The following is a 14,635-nucleotide window of genomic DNA, read 5'->3' as shown; positions in this document are numbered from 1 at the left end:
ATGACTCTGAAGTCTTAGGAAGGATGGCCATAAAATCTCATAGTCCTCCATCAGTCATCCTAGTCACAACCCTAGAAGCAGCAAGCTAGATGCAAGGCATTTCTGCCAGCCCTGGGGCCTTCCATCCCTGAGTGGGGCTGCTTTTCCCCAAACCAGCTCTCTAGCTTCAGTGCTCATACCCTCTGCATCCAGCACAGTCCAGATATAAATGTTCACCCTGAAGTTGATTCTGAAATTCCCAGAAACACAAGGGACCAGCACTATACCAAATACCAAGATTGGAATATGCAGAATCTGCCTCTAGGCTAGCTAACACTTGGTCCTTAGGTAGGCTTTCAACATGGAAGAATTCAAAAACCATGTCAGATTTCCCCCAAGAAAGCCATTGCTACCTCATTGTTTTTGGTGGAAATGATATTTTCTAGTTTTCAGGAACTGATTTTGCTTGATGCTAACAGTCACTACACAGGCCCACAGTTTGTCCCCTGAGTCTCTGAAGGACTGAAAACAGAGCTCTGGAAGACGGTTCACTCTGTTTCACCTTTACAAGGAAGAGAAAACTTCTGTCCCATAGTCTTGAAGACTGGCCCTGGATTCTGGGAACATGCCCCAAATGACAGGCTAGTCACAGGGAAATTCATATCACACTCTTCCCATGGACAGGCCTCATTAAGAAAATTGAGAGATGAGCCAAGCTGGTTTGAATAAATATAGTGCTACCATCAAAAATGCAATGTGAATGCAAGGGGTGGGATCGGAGGTACATGTAGAGAGTCTCTCAGCCAGTCTGTCAAGGTACGGCTGTGCAGGAGGCTCCTGCTAACTCAAGAGGGGGACTCTTAGGCACATTTGAGCACTGATGATTAAGAGCCTTGTGAACTTCAGACCTCTAGCAGACTGAACATCCTCATCACTTAAATGCCTCTGGGCTACAGGCAGAAACCCCAGGGTCAGTACACTGTGTTTAAGTAGAAATTGATGAATTTTCCTTGCTGAGTAAATACTGTGAACAGACTATTGGAAACTATTGCAGGGTACTCAGAAATCCTATTCTATCTAGAGTAGTGACTCTGCTCTTTGACCTCAGAATGATTTTCAGATAGTTTGTAGAACCTCCCAGAAAATTCTTTGGAAAGAACTTGTGCCTGTTGAATTTTCTTTCAACTGGACTGAGCCAATTTAGTCTGCAAACTCTTAAAAAGCCAAGGGAAGGGACTATCTCAGAAGCCCACAGAGGAGAGCTTTCTGTATTCTCTGATGCTCCCAGTGAAGGTCAGATCATGTGCTGTGGCCCTACTCGGGAAGCTTCTGTGGCTGGAGCATAAACTTTTATCTGCTGGGTTGTGTTGTTCAGGTGAACATAAGATCCACTTCATTCCGGGAATGATTGGCCCGTTCCTGGGTGTGACACTGGTTCCACAGCCTGAAGTGCGGAATATCATGATTCCCATCTTTCACGACATGATGGACTGGGAGCAGAGGAAAAACGGCAACTTCAAACAGGTGAGACCCACCCCCCGGTGGTGTTAGGAGTACTCTTCCCTGGAATGTACCCCTTTTGCCCTGGCACATGATGCAGATGGCCAGGCTGTAGTTCCAGTGTAGTTCTTGGCCGTCTTGAGTCCCATCCAAGGGCTTCCCTCCCTTGCTGGCCAGAAGTGATTTGTGGATTTTCTTCATGAAGTGCTACCAGAGAAGAATCAGAGGAAAGGAACCGCATCATGTGAAAGGACTTTTCTGATCAAGGAGAGTAACTGAGACTGTAACCTCCCAACTTCACTCAGAGGGCACTCCCAGGAGTATGTTGTCTTTTCTCTCTGGAGGTTCCCCAGTGTGTATGGTCCAGGCATTTCTGTGGCTAGAGCCCAGACCAGAAAACTTCTCAGAGCTGAGAACTTCACAGACTCCTGCGCAGAGGGCTGGGCCCATGAGGGATAAGTGCTTGGTTTCTGACCGAGTGGCTTCAGGCTGTGCCTCTGGGCAGTTCCTCTGCCACCCCTAAAGTGGAGGAGAGGGCCCCTGCCCTTGTATCTGTAGCTCCAAGGAATAGGACTAGGAACAACAGATAGAAAACAGTGGTGGTAACACCGATTTTAGCCAATAAAAGGAATAACTTGCTCGCAAAAAGTGGTTTGCTATCAGCTGGCCTGCTTTCAGAGATGCGGAGGTCCCCTCTGTTGGTGGTTCTCAAACGGAAGCTCCCTGGAGTCCTCTAGGGGAGAGTTCTCTGTTGCCTTAGGGACTGTAATCACTCCCCTCTAAGCTCCCTGCCAACTTTGTGATTCTGGGGAAAACCAGTGGTCTTAGAGTGAGTGATTCTAACACTGACAACAGACAGGGCAACAGTAATTTTTAAATTTTTATTTGTGTATTTTTATGTTTGCAAAGAGTAAAATTCACTCTTTGGGATTTACAGCTCTGTAAATTTGGCAGACACATGAAAGTCATGTAACCACCATCACAATCAAGATTTTTTTTTTTTAATTTTTTATTTTTTTTATTTTTTTTTAATTTTAAAATCTTTAATTCTTACATGCGTTCCCAAACATGACCCCCCCTCCCACCTCCCTCCCCACAACATCTCTCTGGGTCATCCCCATGCACCAGCCCCAAGCATGCTGCACCCTACGTCAGACATGGACTGGCGATTCAATTCTTACATGATAGTATACATGTTAGAATTCCCATTCTCCCAAATCATCCCACCCTCTCCCTCTCCCTCTGAGACCAAAAGTCCGTTATACACATCTGTGTCTTTTTTCCTGACTTGCATACAGGGTCGTCATTGCCATCTTCCTAAATTCCATATATATGTGTTAGTATACTGTATTGGTGTTTTTCTTTCTGACTTACTTCACTCTGTATAATTGGCTCCAGTTTCATCCATCTCATCAGAACTGATTCAAATGAATTCTTTTTCTAATTCCTAAAATTTCCATCTCGCTACCCCTTTCTAGTCAAACCCTTCCCCTGCCTTTAACCTGTGGCAACCATTGATCTTTTCTCCATCACTGTCATTGTGCCTTTTCCAGAATGTCATGTAAAGGGAATCATGTAGACTGTAGCCTTTTGAGACTGACTTCTTTCACTTAGAAGAGTATGATTGCATCAATTATCTTTGTTGTTATTCAGTCAGTCAGTCGTGTCCAACTCTTTGCGACCCCTTGGACTGCAGCACACCAGGCTTCCCTGTCCTTCACCATCTCCCCGAGCTTTCTCAGACTCACACCCATTGAGTCGGTGATGCCATCCAACCATCTCGTCCTCTGTCATCCCTTTCTCTTCCTGCCTTCAATCTTTCCCAGCATCAAGGTCTTTTCTAATGAGTTGATTCTTCACATCAGGTGGCCAAAGTATTGAAGCTTCAGCTTTAGCATCAGTCCTTCCAATGAATATTCAGGACTGATCTCCTTTAGGATTGACTGGTTTGATCTCCTTGCAGTCCAAGAGACTCTTATGAATCTTCTCCAACACCACCATTCGAAAGCATCAATTCTTTGGTGCTGTCTTTTTTATGGTCCAACTCTGTCACTGTTTATGCTTTTTCCCTATCTATTTGCCATAAAGTGATGGAACCGGATGCCATGATCTTAGTTTTTTGAATGTTGAGTTTTAAACCAGCTTTTTCACTCTCCTTCCATAAATAAAAATTTCACCTTCATCAAGAGGGTCTTTAATTCCTCTTCACTTTCTGCCATAAGGGTGCTGTCATCTGTATGTCCGGCAGTCTTGATTCCAGCTTCTGCTTCATTTAACTGGCATTTCACATGATGTACTCTGCATATAAGTTAAATAAGCAGGGTGACAATATACAGCCTTGATATACTTCTTTCCAGTTTTGAACCAGTCCATTGTTCCATGTCCAGTACTAACTGCTGCGTCTTGACCTACATAGAGGTTTCACAGAAGGCAGGTAAGGTGGTCTGGTATTCTCATCTCTTTTAAGAATTTTCCACAGTTTATTGTGATCCATAGTCAAAGGCTTTAGCATAGTCAATGCAGGAGGCAGGTAAGGTGGTCTGGTATTCCCATCTCTTTTTAAGAATTTTGCACAGTCAAAGGCTTTATAGTCAATGAAGCAGAAGTAGATGTTCTTCTGGAATTCTCTTTTTCTCTGATCCAGCAGATGTTGGCAATTTGGTCTCTGTTCCTCTCCCTTTTCTAAATCCAGCTTAAACATCTGAAAGTTCTTGATTCATGTACTGTTGAAGCCTTGCTTTTAGAATTTTGAGCATTACTTGGCTAGCATATGAAAAGAGTGCAGTTGTGCAGTAGTTTGAATGTTCTTTGGCATTGCCCTTCTTTGGGATTGGAATGAAAACTGACCTTTTCTTTTGAAGAACATTGGTTTTATAAAATGAAAGTAACTCCACGGACCTGAAATGTTCAGTATCGCCAATTATGACGTTATATTTGAAGACCTTAGCATTTTGTGTAACCTAAAGACATGGATTTTGCATACATTGATCTTTAGTGTCGTGTTTTAGATTTCTCAGTTTCTCTTAGTAACTTCTCCCTTTATCAGCACTACAGAGAGTAAGGAAGTACTGTCCCTAAATCCTTCCATCACCAGTTCATACTAATACAGAAGTTCTGAACCTGGAATAGGCCTCAGAACGACCTGAGAGCTTATAAAAACACAGATTGCTGACCCCCCACAACCCCTGAGTTTTTGATCCAGTGGCGCCTGGGAATTTGTGTTTCTAATAAGATCTCTGGTGACTTGCTGCTGCTGGCCAGGGAGCTATTTTGAGAACTCCAGGAAACAGCTGTGCCCATTTTTGCACCGTTGTACCCTCTGCTGCTCCAGGTCCCCTCCCACCTTTGCCCTGTTCTGGAAAGCACAACCTATACCTGCGTGTGTGAAAAGAGATCCCTACCTGACTTTGCATGACCCCAGGCAAGTCCCTGCTGCTGCCTTTTCTCCTCACAGAGAAAGGCAGACGACCTCAATCCCAAGGACTGCAGTCCTCAGACTTTGTGTGTCTTCCAAAAAGTATATTCAAGCAGCTGACTCATTAGAGGCCAAATGTAGATGTACAACCATCTCCATCCTGGCCGTAGCAGACTGCTATAAAAGGGCCATATTTATTCATCCATTTTCATTTTCCACTGATAGGATTTCAAAAGCCATAATTGCCTTCAATGACTTTTCTAATTCAGTTATTCTTTTACTACTTCATTGCCTTAGGACTCTGGCCCTGTGTAGAATGAGGAAATGCCTTTTGTTATAGCTCATTATTAAATGGAGCCATGCCATTTTTTATTGATATAAAATATACAAATAATTGCACAGGACCACATTTCAAAGGTTAATGAGCAGTTTAAAAGATTTTTTTATCTTACATCACTTTACAACTAATTTCTCACTTCAGAGTAAATGCATTGAGGCCTATTAGGAAAGTGGCTGAGCACTGTTGAAACCCACCTTGTAAATTGGTGGGTTAGGAATGGACACAGCGTTTCTCCTCACAGTCTAAGAATCCAGTAACAAGTGCAGGGCCCCCAGTGACAAGGCAGCTGCAGGGGCAGCAGCAGTCCAGGGGCTCTAGGTCCTGTGAGGACGAAGAATGGAGCCTTTTCTCCTCAAGGACAATCTCTGAAGGAAACCCATCTCCCTCAGTGCAAACGAATGTCAGCCATTAATGTGAGGACCAGCCCCCAGCAAGCGTCCTTTGTGACTGGCTGACGGAGGGTAAAGTTCTAACCAAGTATGTCTTATACATACAAATTCTCTTGAATGAGAATTTTTAAGAAAGAAAAACACTTGACAAAGGCCTCTTTGGGATCCAAAATACTTCTCTTTCCAGAGAGTCCTTGCCTTTTGCCCCTAGTCTGGGAAAAGAGTATCTGAGATGCACGTGTAAGTTCCAGCTCTTACTTAAACCCCCAGAGTGGGAGCCCTTCCTGATGGGGGGAGACAGGGTGGCTTCCCAGTGCTGTAGATGAGATCCCACCTTCTCCAGGATTCCTTTGGTACAAGAACAAAAGCAGGAAGCAGTTCCCCAGCGTCCTTACCCATCACAGAGGGCTGGATTTCGCTTCCTTCCCCTGAGCTCATTTCGGGTTTACAAAATCTCTGCTTCCCTCTAGGTGGAGGCCGAGCTGATTGACAAGCTGGACAGCATGGTGTCAGAAGGGAAAGGCGATGAGAGCTACAGGGAGCTGTTCGGTCTGCTGTAAGCTGCTTCAGCCCGAGGCACCCCGCGTTGGGGTAGAGGGTGAAGTGGGCTAATGAAGGGTAGGGGTGCAGCCTGTTCTGGGCAGGCTTCAGAGCGTGGGTATCAGGAGAGACCCAGGTTGTTGCTGGTGGTAGCAATGCTCATCTCTGTCAACAAGAAAGAGACTTCATGACAGCAGGCTCTCTCAGGGATTGTCGTAATTAACTGAAAGATGTAGACACAGATAGTAACTCTGAGCTCTTGGGTTTGCCAGTAGGAAAAGGATCATCATATGTCTTCATACCATGTGCTGTATCCTAGTTGGGCAAACAGCTCATAGGGACTCAATGAGGGCTCAGCACTGGCCTTTTTTGGGGAGGGGAAGGGGTTTAAATCTCAGCTTTGTAAGACTGTACAGTCAGCTTGAAAAATACTACCATGCATTTTGTGACTTAAACAAGTTATATCCCCTTTCCAGACCAGTTTCACTTGTGAAACAGGGTGGCTGTACTGACTGAATGTCAAGGGTCCCAGGTCCATCAGTATGGCTTCTGCCCTGAGTTGATGGGGCCACAAACCCTGACAGGACCCAGCTATAGGGCTCAATCTAAAGGAGGGACTCGGGAGAGCCATGGTTCTTCCACATAGGCAATAAATTGGGTTTTTTATCTTCCCGAAAAGCAAAACGTGAAGACATTTACAGCTTTAGAGCCCCCTCCCATCTCACTCATTGTTTCTAGCTGTGAGATTTTCTAGCTTTAGCATTTTTAAGATAAGCTTATAACATATTTTCTGTTAATTATACTGTACATTTGCTTAGAACTTTACAGTGGACAAAATATGTTGACATTTCTGATTTAATCCTCACAATACATCTGTGAGGTGGGCAGGGCAGAGAGTATCCTGATGAGTAAAAATAATGCAGCTGAGCTTGGAGAGGTGGTGGCATTGCCCTCAGTTGCATGGCCACTAAGAAGCATGTCTGGGGATACCACCCAGACGTTCCAGGTTCAAGAGGGGGATATCTTTCTCCTGTACCCTGCGTATGTAGTTTGTTCCTTGATGAGTCATGCAATAAAATGCGAATTCATTTGAAACTTAAGTAACTTTAATTTGTGAAAATGAATCCATCCCTAGGATTTCTCTTTTGGCCAGAGAAGTTTCTAATTATGGAAATAAGGAAGCGAAGTCTCTTCCTAAGCCACTCACTGATGATTTTACTACAAAGGAAAAAGCACAAAAATAACTTGGAGTTAGTAATTACCTGATAAAGAAATGTTTCATAAACTCTTCTGAGTCATGTCTGAGAACTAAAAGCCACTGATAACCGTGGAGCAGCATTTCCCAGTTTGTGTTCAGGAGAAGATGTTTGTGTATGTACACTGGGGGATGTAGATCATGGGCTAATCAGTTTAGAATAGACTCAGTGAAAGAAAATTAAACAAAGCTCTGTATTGTATAACTTCTCAAAGCCTTCAATATGCAGAAAGGTGTGAAAAATCTCTTCAGAGGAGGGTGTAGTGATCCACCACTTTCATGCTTGTTTGCTCACAGAACACCTCTCTGTCCCCCAGGACACCAGAGCTCTGTAGAACATAGTTTGGGAAATGTGTACACAGTAGCTTTTCCCACACAGCTCAGAGGTGAGAACCAGTAATCCTGCCATCTTGCTCTAGGAACATGGGTCACCTGGGAAACCCTCACTCTCTCAGAGGCCCCATCTCAGGTTAGACGCTCTGTGCAAGGAAGACAGTTGGCATCACCACAGCATCAACAACAGTCAGGCTATGGGTGTGAGTCCCCACTGCCGGTCCCTGGCTGAGCCCTCCACTCTAGGGGACTCTCATGACCTCAGGGAGTTCAGGCCAGTGTACAAAGGGGTCAGCAGTAAGACCTGCACCTGGGATCGTCAATGGGAAGGTAGAGGATCTCAGAAGCCAGGTTCTTTGGAGAAGTCAGAGCCTACCTGGAGATAATAGGAGCACAGGCTGACAAGTGAGAAAAGGACCCAGACATGCAGCTCTTGGCTCTGGCCATTTTCTCTAAGTCTTCTGTGACAGTGGAGATGACCAGGCATAACTCTTGGACTCACTCTCTGTCCTTCATGCTGCACCCTCAAGACTGATTGCAGTCTTACCCTTGGTCTACATGAAAAGGCTGGTCAGCGTGTTTGCTGAGGATGGTTCTGAGCAGTGATAGAGGGCAGCCAGCCAGTTGGCAAAGCCAGGTCTCTCCCTCAGTGGACTGGTCCTCAGCTGCTTCCTCAGAACAAAGTGTGTACCCCTGCAGGGGCTGGGGCTCTGAAGCTTCTCCCTCAGCTCAGGGGCATCCTTAAGAGCTCACACAGGACAACGGAAGACATGTTCATTTGTTGCTGTCCATTCAGTAATTGCTTTGTCTTTGCTTTCTGCTGCATGGAGTAGAACCCAGCTGTTTGGGCCCTACCCCAGGTAAGACTGCCATGTGGTAAGTCTGCCGTCTCCAGATCCACCACAGGCCCCCCGGGCTCTGGGACCTTACTCTGGTGCCCCCGGGAGGCTCATGAATTGTGTATTCTGTTTGCTTCTATCAATAGCCTGCTGGAGAAGGTTGAACAGGAAACATGGCGCGAGACCGGCATTTCCTTTGTAACCTCAGTCACCCGCCTCATGGAACGCCTTCTTGACTACAGGTATCTTCTCAGGAACCTACCTGACCTCTTCTCTGGTCACATGCTCTCCCCAGCACGAGGATCCCCTGACCTTAAAATTGAGACCACGTGGCCACAAGAGGCAGGGCTGATCTGGTATTGTGTGCCATCACCAGTCATTAGGAATCTCCTGATAGCCAAGGAGGAAGGGGTGAAAGCCTTCTCTCAGGGGTAGGCCAGGATTTCCTAGGCTTACCCCTGATACATGGGCACATGTACCTTGGCGGTGTCATAGGGATATGTAGCCATCTGGCTTTTCATCCAGAAAAGTCAAGCCTCAGAGGGATGGGCACAGCAAAGAGGAGAAGGGCTGTCTCCAGAATAAGGGGGAACCTTAGTACAGACCTTCCTCAGAGCCGTATGGCAGGTGGGCAGAGAAATATCACCCAGTGAAGAACTGTTGTACTTGTTTGGACTTCCCTGGTGGCTCAGCAGTAAAGAATCTCCCTGCAATGCAGGAGACATGGATTGGACCCCTGAGTTGGGAAGATCCCCTGGAAAAGGAAATGGCAACCCACTCCAGTATTCTTGACTGGAAAATCCCATGGACAGAGGAGCCTGGCATACTGCAGCCCATGAGGTGGCAGAGTCAGACATGACTTAGCGACTGCACAGCAACAGAGCTGTGACCCAGGAGGACTTTCACTTCTTTTTTCCAGGGCAAGGGGTACCCGGTTTTCCCATGCCTCCATTCTTTGTGTAAAATCCATTTATTTCTGTCCCTTGACCCTGGCCAGGTGTAGATGAGAGGAGGCAGCGTGTGAGCACAGAGATCTTTATGATATGTGGAGTCTGGGAGATCACACGTAATCCATTTTTTCCTGAAAGCCTGCCTTCTCAGTTATATCATGGCTTTTGACTTAGCCTAAAAGGAACACTGCCACTGCCACCGGGGCCTTAGTTCTCTCAGTAGAGTTCAGGGGAGCCAAGAGGGCCTTTTGGGAGGTTATAGGGGAAGGTGATAAGGAATGAGGAGGGATGATAGAGGACACCAGCCTCAAGCAGTAGTTATCTTCTCTGTGCTGTGTCTCGTGCAGATACCAGGGGGCTGCACCTGGGACTCAGGTGGCTGTGTGTACAGGAGGCTTCTTGCTGGATTCACAGCCTGGTCCTCATTCTCTCATCTCCTTGTGCTAGGCCGCCCCTCCTTGCTAGAGGAGCATGGATTTGATTAGTCCCCACTCTCCTTTGGCGAGGATCCATTCTCAGTGTTCTGTGTTCTGTGTCTGGCAGGCCAGCTGTGACCCCTCCTGCACCCAAGCCTGTTCAGCAAAAATGGAGCTCAGCCCTGGCTGAAGCTACCCCTAAATCCTCCCAGTTGGAGGGGATTCCAAGTACTAGTGCATGAGAAGGACACCACAGGGAGAAAAGTCAGTGAGATGATTTACGTGGCGGCTGTGTCATGGTTGCTGGGCTACAGGGTTCTGAAAGCAGGTCCCTGGAATAGAGTGAATTGGCTTCTCCTAAAAACTGTCCTACAAAATGAAAACTGCCCTTTAAGGATGGCTCTTATGACTGGTCCCTTCAGGGAACTTGAGTGTGTAACCTTCTACTTTACTGACATACTTATGCACTGAAGATGTTGGTAGGTGCTACTGAATGCCCTGATATAGCCTCTGGGCCCTGTACTCTGCCACCGGAACAAGGGTCCAGCTGAACAGAGATATTTGAGCCCTAGGAATGGGTCCAGAGCCTGGAGGGACCCCCATCTGTGGACAAGTTTCTGTTGGAGAGCATCCTCCTGTGGGGTTTGGACACACTGAACCCTCGGGGACACTGCAGGTCTCTGTGTTGTCCCAGAGGCACCGCTTGGTGCATTCATCTTCGCTCTCCCCTCCAGGGATTGCATGAAAGGAGAGGAGACAGAGAATAAGAAGATTGGCTGCACTGTTAACCTGATGGTGAGAGAACCTGGGCTCTTCCTCCTCTCTGCCTCATGGAGTGGCTTCTGTCCCACCCTGTGATCGCCTTGTCCTTTCTGCAATATGTGGCTACAAGCCTAAGGGTTTGCATCAGGACATCAGCCCTGTCCCTGGAAACTCACATTCCCACTCTGGAAAGGAATACAGTGAGCCTCTCCTTGGACAGAGCTGTAGCCTGGCCTTTTGGCAAGGTCCCACCAACCCTGACATCCCATTTCTACCACTGATACTCTTCCTCTTTCTCACCATTCAGGACCCCTGCAGACCTGCCAGAGGTTTTGCTCCCAGCAGGGGTGCCTTATGATTGGCCCCTTCACTTTCTGGTGCTGGCCGCCCCCATGGCCTATCTCCTCCTTCCTGTCCAGCACTCCAAGGCTTTTGGCCCTCTGCCTGGAGCTCAGCCTGTAGAGGGGGCATCCCCTCTCGCCTTCATGTGTACATCCTCCTCTCTTACAGAACTTCTACAAATCGGAGATTAATAAAGAGGAGATGTATATCCGCTATATCCATAAGCTCTGTGACATGCATTTGCAGGCAGAAAACTACACAGGTAAGCAGGAAGGGAGAGCCAGGCCTCCTCCCAGGAAAGGACTGGACAGACACTTGCAGCTGACAGGGGAAAGCTCTGAGCTGGGGCCTGCCAGGTGTCAGCGGAGTGTCAGTGCCCACGATGCCCATCCCCTCACCCCTTGCCCTCAACTCCTTTGTAACATGTGGTGGAGAGAAAGCAGGGGGAACTTGCCCTTGTGCCTGGCTGCCGAGGTTCTTCCACTCTCTTTGCCTCCGGTTCCCACCATCCGAGGGTGACCTCCAGATCCCGGGAGCCAGGTTCAGAGCCTCCTGAGCTCTCTGTTGCTCCTCACAAGCAGAGCCTTTCCGAGGACCTCACAGCTGGGCTGAGTGAGGCCACAGCCCAGGGTCTTCACCTGACTCTGGGGCCTCCAGAACATGGTGGCGGACCTGCCTTGTGGTCTGGGTTCTTCCCCTGCAGCCACCCTGCAGCCCCACACTGAGCTCCCAGTGGAGAGGATTGTCAGTGTGCACCTGACTTTCTGACAGGCTGGACAGGGGCCCTTTCACTGTATCACAATTTCATCCATTACTAAGGCCTTTTCTAAAAGAAAAATTTAAAAACATAGCTGTCACACTATTTACTGAGTGCTGCTCTGAGTCAGGAAGACAAGTGTACCCACACACGCCCTGGGTGATCACCTTGTGCCACAGTTCCCCCAAAATAACCACTTCTTAACCATGGTAACAAGCCACCATATCTTAGCCCTTGAGCCACAGGTGGTGCGACAGGCCAGGAAATTCAGGCCGCTCTTGTCCACAGTGTTACTAGAATGAGATGAATTTGTAGAAATGCAGAAACCTCCTTCCCTATTTTCTGTTAGATGTTAGAGAGCGTTTCACAGAGATTCCACCTTTCCTGACACAGCTTGGCAAGAATTAACTCTGAAATGACTGGGCTGAATCTGCCATCCTCTGCATCCACTTCCACCCATGATCCCAGCAACCCTTTGAGGGGGCAGTGAAGTGACAGACTGAAAAGTTCCATGTATCAATAGAGGCATTTACTAAACTCCCAGAGCACTGGGACGAGACTGAGAGGCTAGGTCGGGAATTCGGACAGAGAAGGTGCTAAGCCTTGCTTCTGGTGGCCTCAGGAATAACATCTACAAAGAATATTGACAGGGAACAAAAAGATTTCACATGATTTTCTACGTTCCACAGAGAGGCCTTGCAGGCCTCCCAGGCTTGTCCCCACAGTCAGAAAGGGCTTCGCAGCTCCAGTGAGGAGTCACGTGCGTCCCTGGGCAGGAAGGCTGGTCGCCAGGGCATAGGTGGAGAGGCAGAGGTGAGCAGGGCCTGGGAAGGCTGTGGGCAAGCAAGCCTGGCTAAAAGTGAAAGTGGGTCACAAGGTAATTAGAAAAGAGATTCTCCACAGTCATGGGGAGCAGATTTGAATGGGGCCTTGAAGGCCAGGCAGAAGCTCAAGCTAATTAAATTGCCAGTAGGAGATGCCCACCAAAAAGAAACAAATAGAACAGGATGGAGCAGGCTGTGTGATGGGGACCCAGAGCAGCAGCTGTAATTCAGTGTGACTCACTCCCGGGGGTTAGGAAGCCACGGTATTGAGCTACAGCTGTTTTATAAACCCTCCCTAGCAGTTCCATGGGTACAGGAGATGTCACCAGTCCTCTGCCCAGGGCCCAGCTCTTCTATGAGTGGAGCCCTTCACACAGTTATCACCATACACTCCTGCTCTCTGGTCCCTTTAGAAATGGTCGAGATGAGGAGACAGGGTCATTCCCAGGGCAGAAAGTGGAGCTGGAGGTATGGAGGCTGGCTGTGGGATGGCCAAGGAAAGCCTGTCAGAGCTTATCCCTCCGATCCAGTTCTGAGAAGGCTGGGAAAGAAGCACTAGTCCCTTGAGCAAAAGGGAACCCAGGAGCTCTCTCTGACATGGCAGTGTGCCCCAGAGCAAAGCGACCTGTGCACTGACCCTGGGGTACCTGAGCCACAGCTTATCCAGAGCCCAGAGCAGGTGACCAGGCTGAGGAAGGACGGTGTCCACTAGGTCCCTTCATGCTGTGGCCAAGGGCTGGTGGGTGGCTGGACAGCCCCTCTCTCAGGTGTGGTATCCGGCATCCCTGACCTGGGCTGTGCACACCGGGTCCCCGGGCAACTGGCTGCCCCGGGACCTCGCTAGAGCCTGTCCCCACAGAAGCTGCGTTCACTCTGCTCCTCTACTGCGAGCTGCTGCAGTGGGAGGAGCGGCCTCTGCGGGAGTTCCTCCACTACCCGCCCCAGACGGAGTGGCAGCGGAAAGAGGGGCTGTGCCGCAAGATCATCCACTACTTCAGCAAAGGCAAGGTGGGTGTCCCCAGGCGAGGCTGCAGGGCCTCGGCCCCGACTGGGCTCCGTGGCACCTTAATCTGCAGGGGTGGCAGCAGCTGCAGAGGCTGCTGTGAGGGCTGGTGAGGAGGTGGGTGCCTATGTGCATGCATTGGATTTGGAGGCAGCATGACTTTCTCCAGGGGAAAAAAATAACAGCTTAATTCTGTGGCTCGGAAGCCAGTCGCAAATTGAGGGTGTAAAAGACAACCCCACATGCCAGCTTTGCAAATCTGTAAATACTAATGCTCCAAGGTCAGGGGCTTCTGGGCCCCCTGCTTGTGTGTATCAGAGTTGCTTAGGTTACGGTAGCATTCTGATCCACCATAGAAAATGTGAGCCGTAAAAATGCATGGATTTTAACCACAGCTGAAGGAGGCCCGTGCTGCCTCCTGTCCATGTTCTTGTCTTGGGTCTCTCTTCCTTACAACACCATCCAGGTTCCTCTCACAGGCTTGTCCCCTGTTAAACTTGACTCTCTGGAATTAGCAGGCATTGTCAGCATTGGTTCAGACTTCCTTGGAACTTCCCTACCATCCTGCTCCAGTCTCTGAGAGAGTTCCATATGGGGCCCTCTGACCACCTGCTGTTGGGTGTGCCCCATACACTGGAAAGGCTAGGTTGGTGTAACTTGTTGAAGCTGTTCCCTCATTACTCAGCTTTGAGCACATCTTAGACAGCTAAACTAGGATCATGCAGGTAACTATGGTGGCTGAACACCAGACTTGAATGAAAAAAAAAATTTTAATGAGTTATTTCATCATAAAAAAGATTAAAACGTTAATACCTTTTGCCCATAACTCAGAAAACATTCATCAGGTTTACACAGCATGGGAGATTTCTGTTTGTCAAAAACATCCACCCATGTTAGGGAATGCACTGGTAAGTAGGAACCTGTCTGAAACCTCAGGAGCTCTCATTCCACCCAGCCCAGAAAGGAGATCCATGCCTTGCTCTCAGCCAGC

General features: G+C 48.1%; 1 protein-coding gene across 9 annotated transcripts in view; it reads left to right on the top strand.

The window, feature by feature from the left end:
* DOCK3 (dedicator of cytokinesis 3) overlaps positions 1-14,635 on the top strand; it is a 292,652-nt gene that overhangs the window by 244,783 nt on the left and 33,234 nt on the right. For 8 of the 9 annotated variants that reach the window (XM_042236152.2, XM_042236154.2, XM_042236153.2 and 5 more), the window contains 7 exons: positions 1,355-1,503; positions 6,094-6,179; positions 8,585-8,611; positions 8,737-8,832; positions 10,691-10,751; positions 11,229-11,322; positions 13,501-13,649. In XM_042236152.2, coding sequence (XP_042092086.1) covers positions 1,355-1,503; positions 6,094-6,179; positions 8,585-8,611; positions 8,737-8,832; positions 10,691-10,751; positions 11,229-11,322; positions 13,501-13,649 — 662 coding nt within the window. The remainder of the gene's footprint in view (positions 1-1,354; positions 1,504-6,093; positions 6,180-8,584; positions 8,612-8,736; positions 8,833-10,690; positions 10,752-11,228; positions 11,323-13,500; positions 13,650-14,635) is intronic. The other variant, XM_042236151.2, reaches the window with a different exon arrangement.

The sequence above is a fragment of the Ovis aries genome, chromosome 19 (genome assembly GCF_016772045.2).
Source record: "Ovis aries strain OAR_USU_Benz2616 breed Rambouillet chromosome 19, ARS-UI_Ramb_v3.0, whole genome shotgun sequence".
Classification (NCBI taxonomy): domain Eukaryota; kingdom Metazoa; phylum Chordata; class Mammalia; order Artiodactyla; family Bovidae; genus Ovis; species Ovis aries.
Note: the sequence above shows the minus strand (reverse complement) of the source record. Positions and strands in the feature narration are given on the sequence as shown.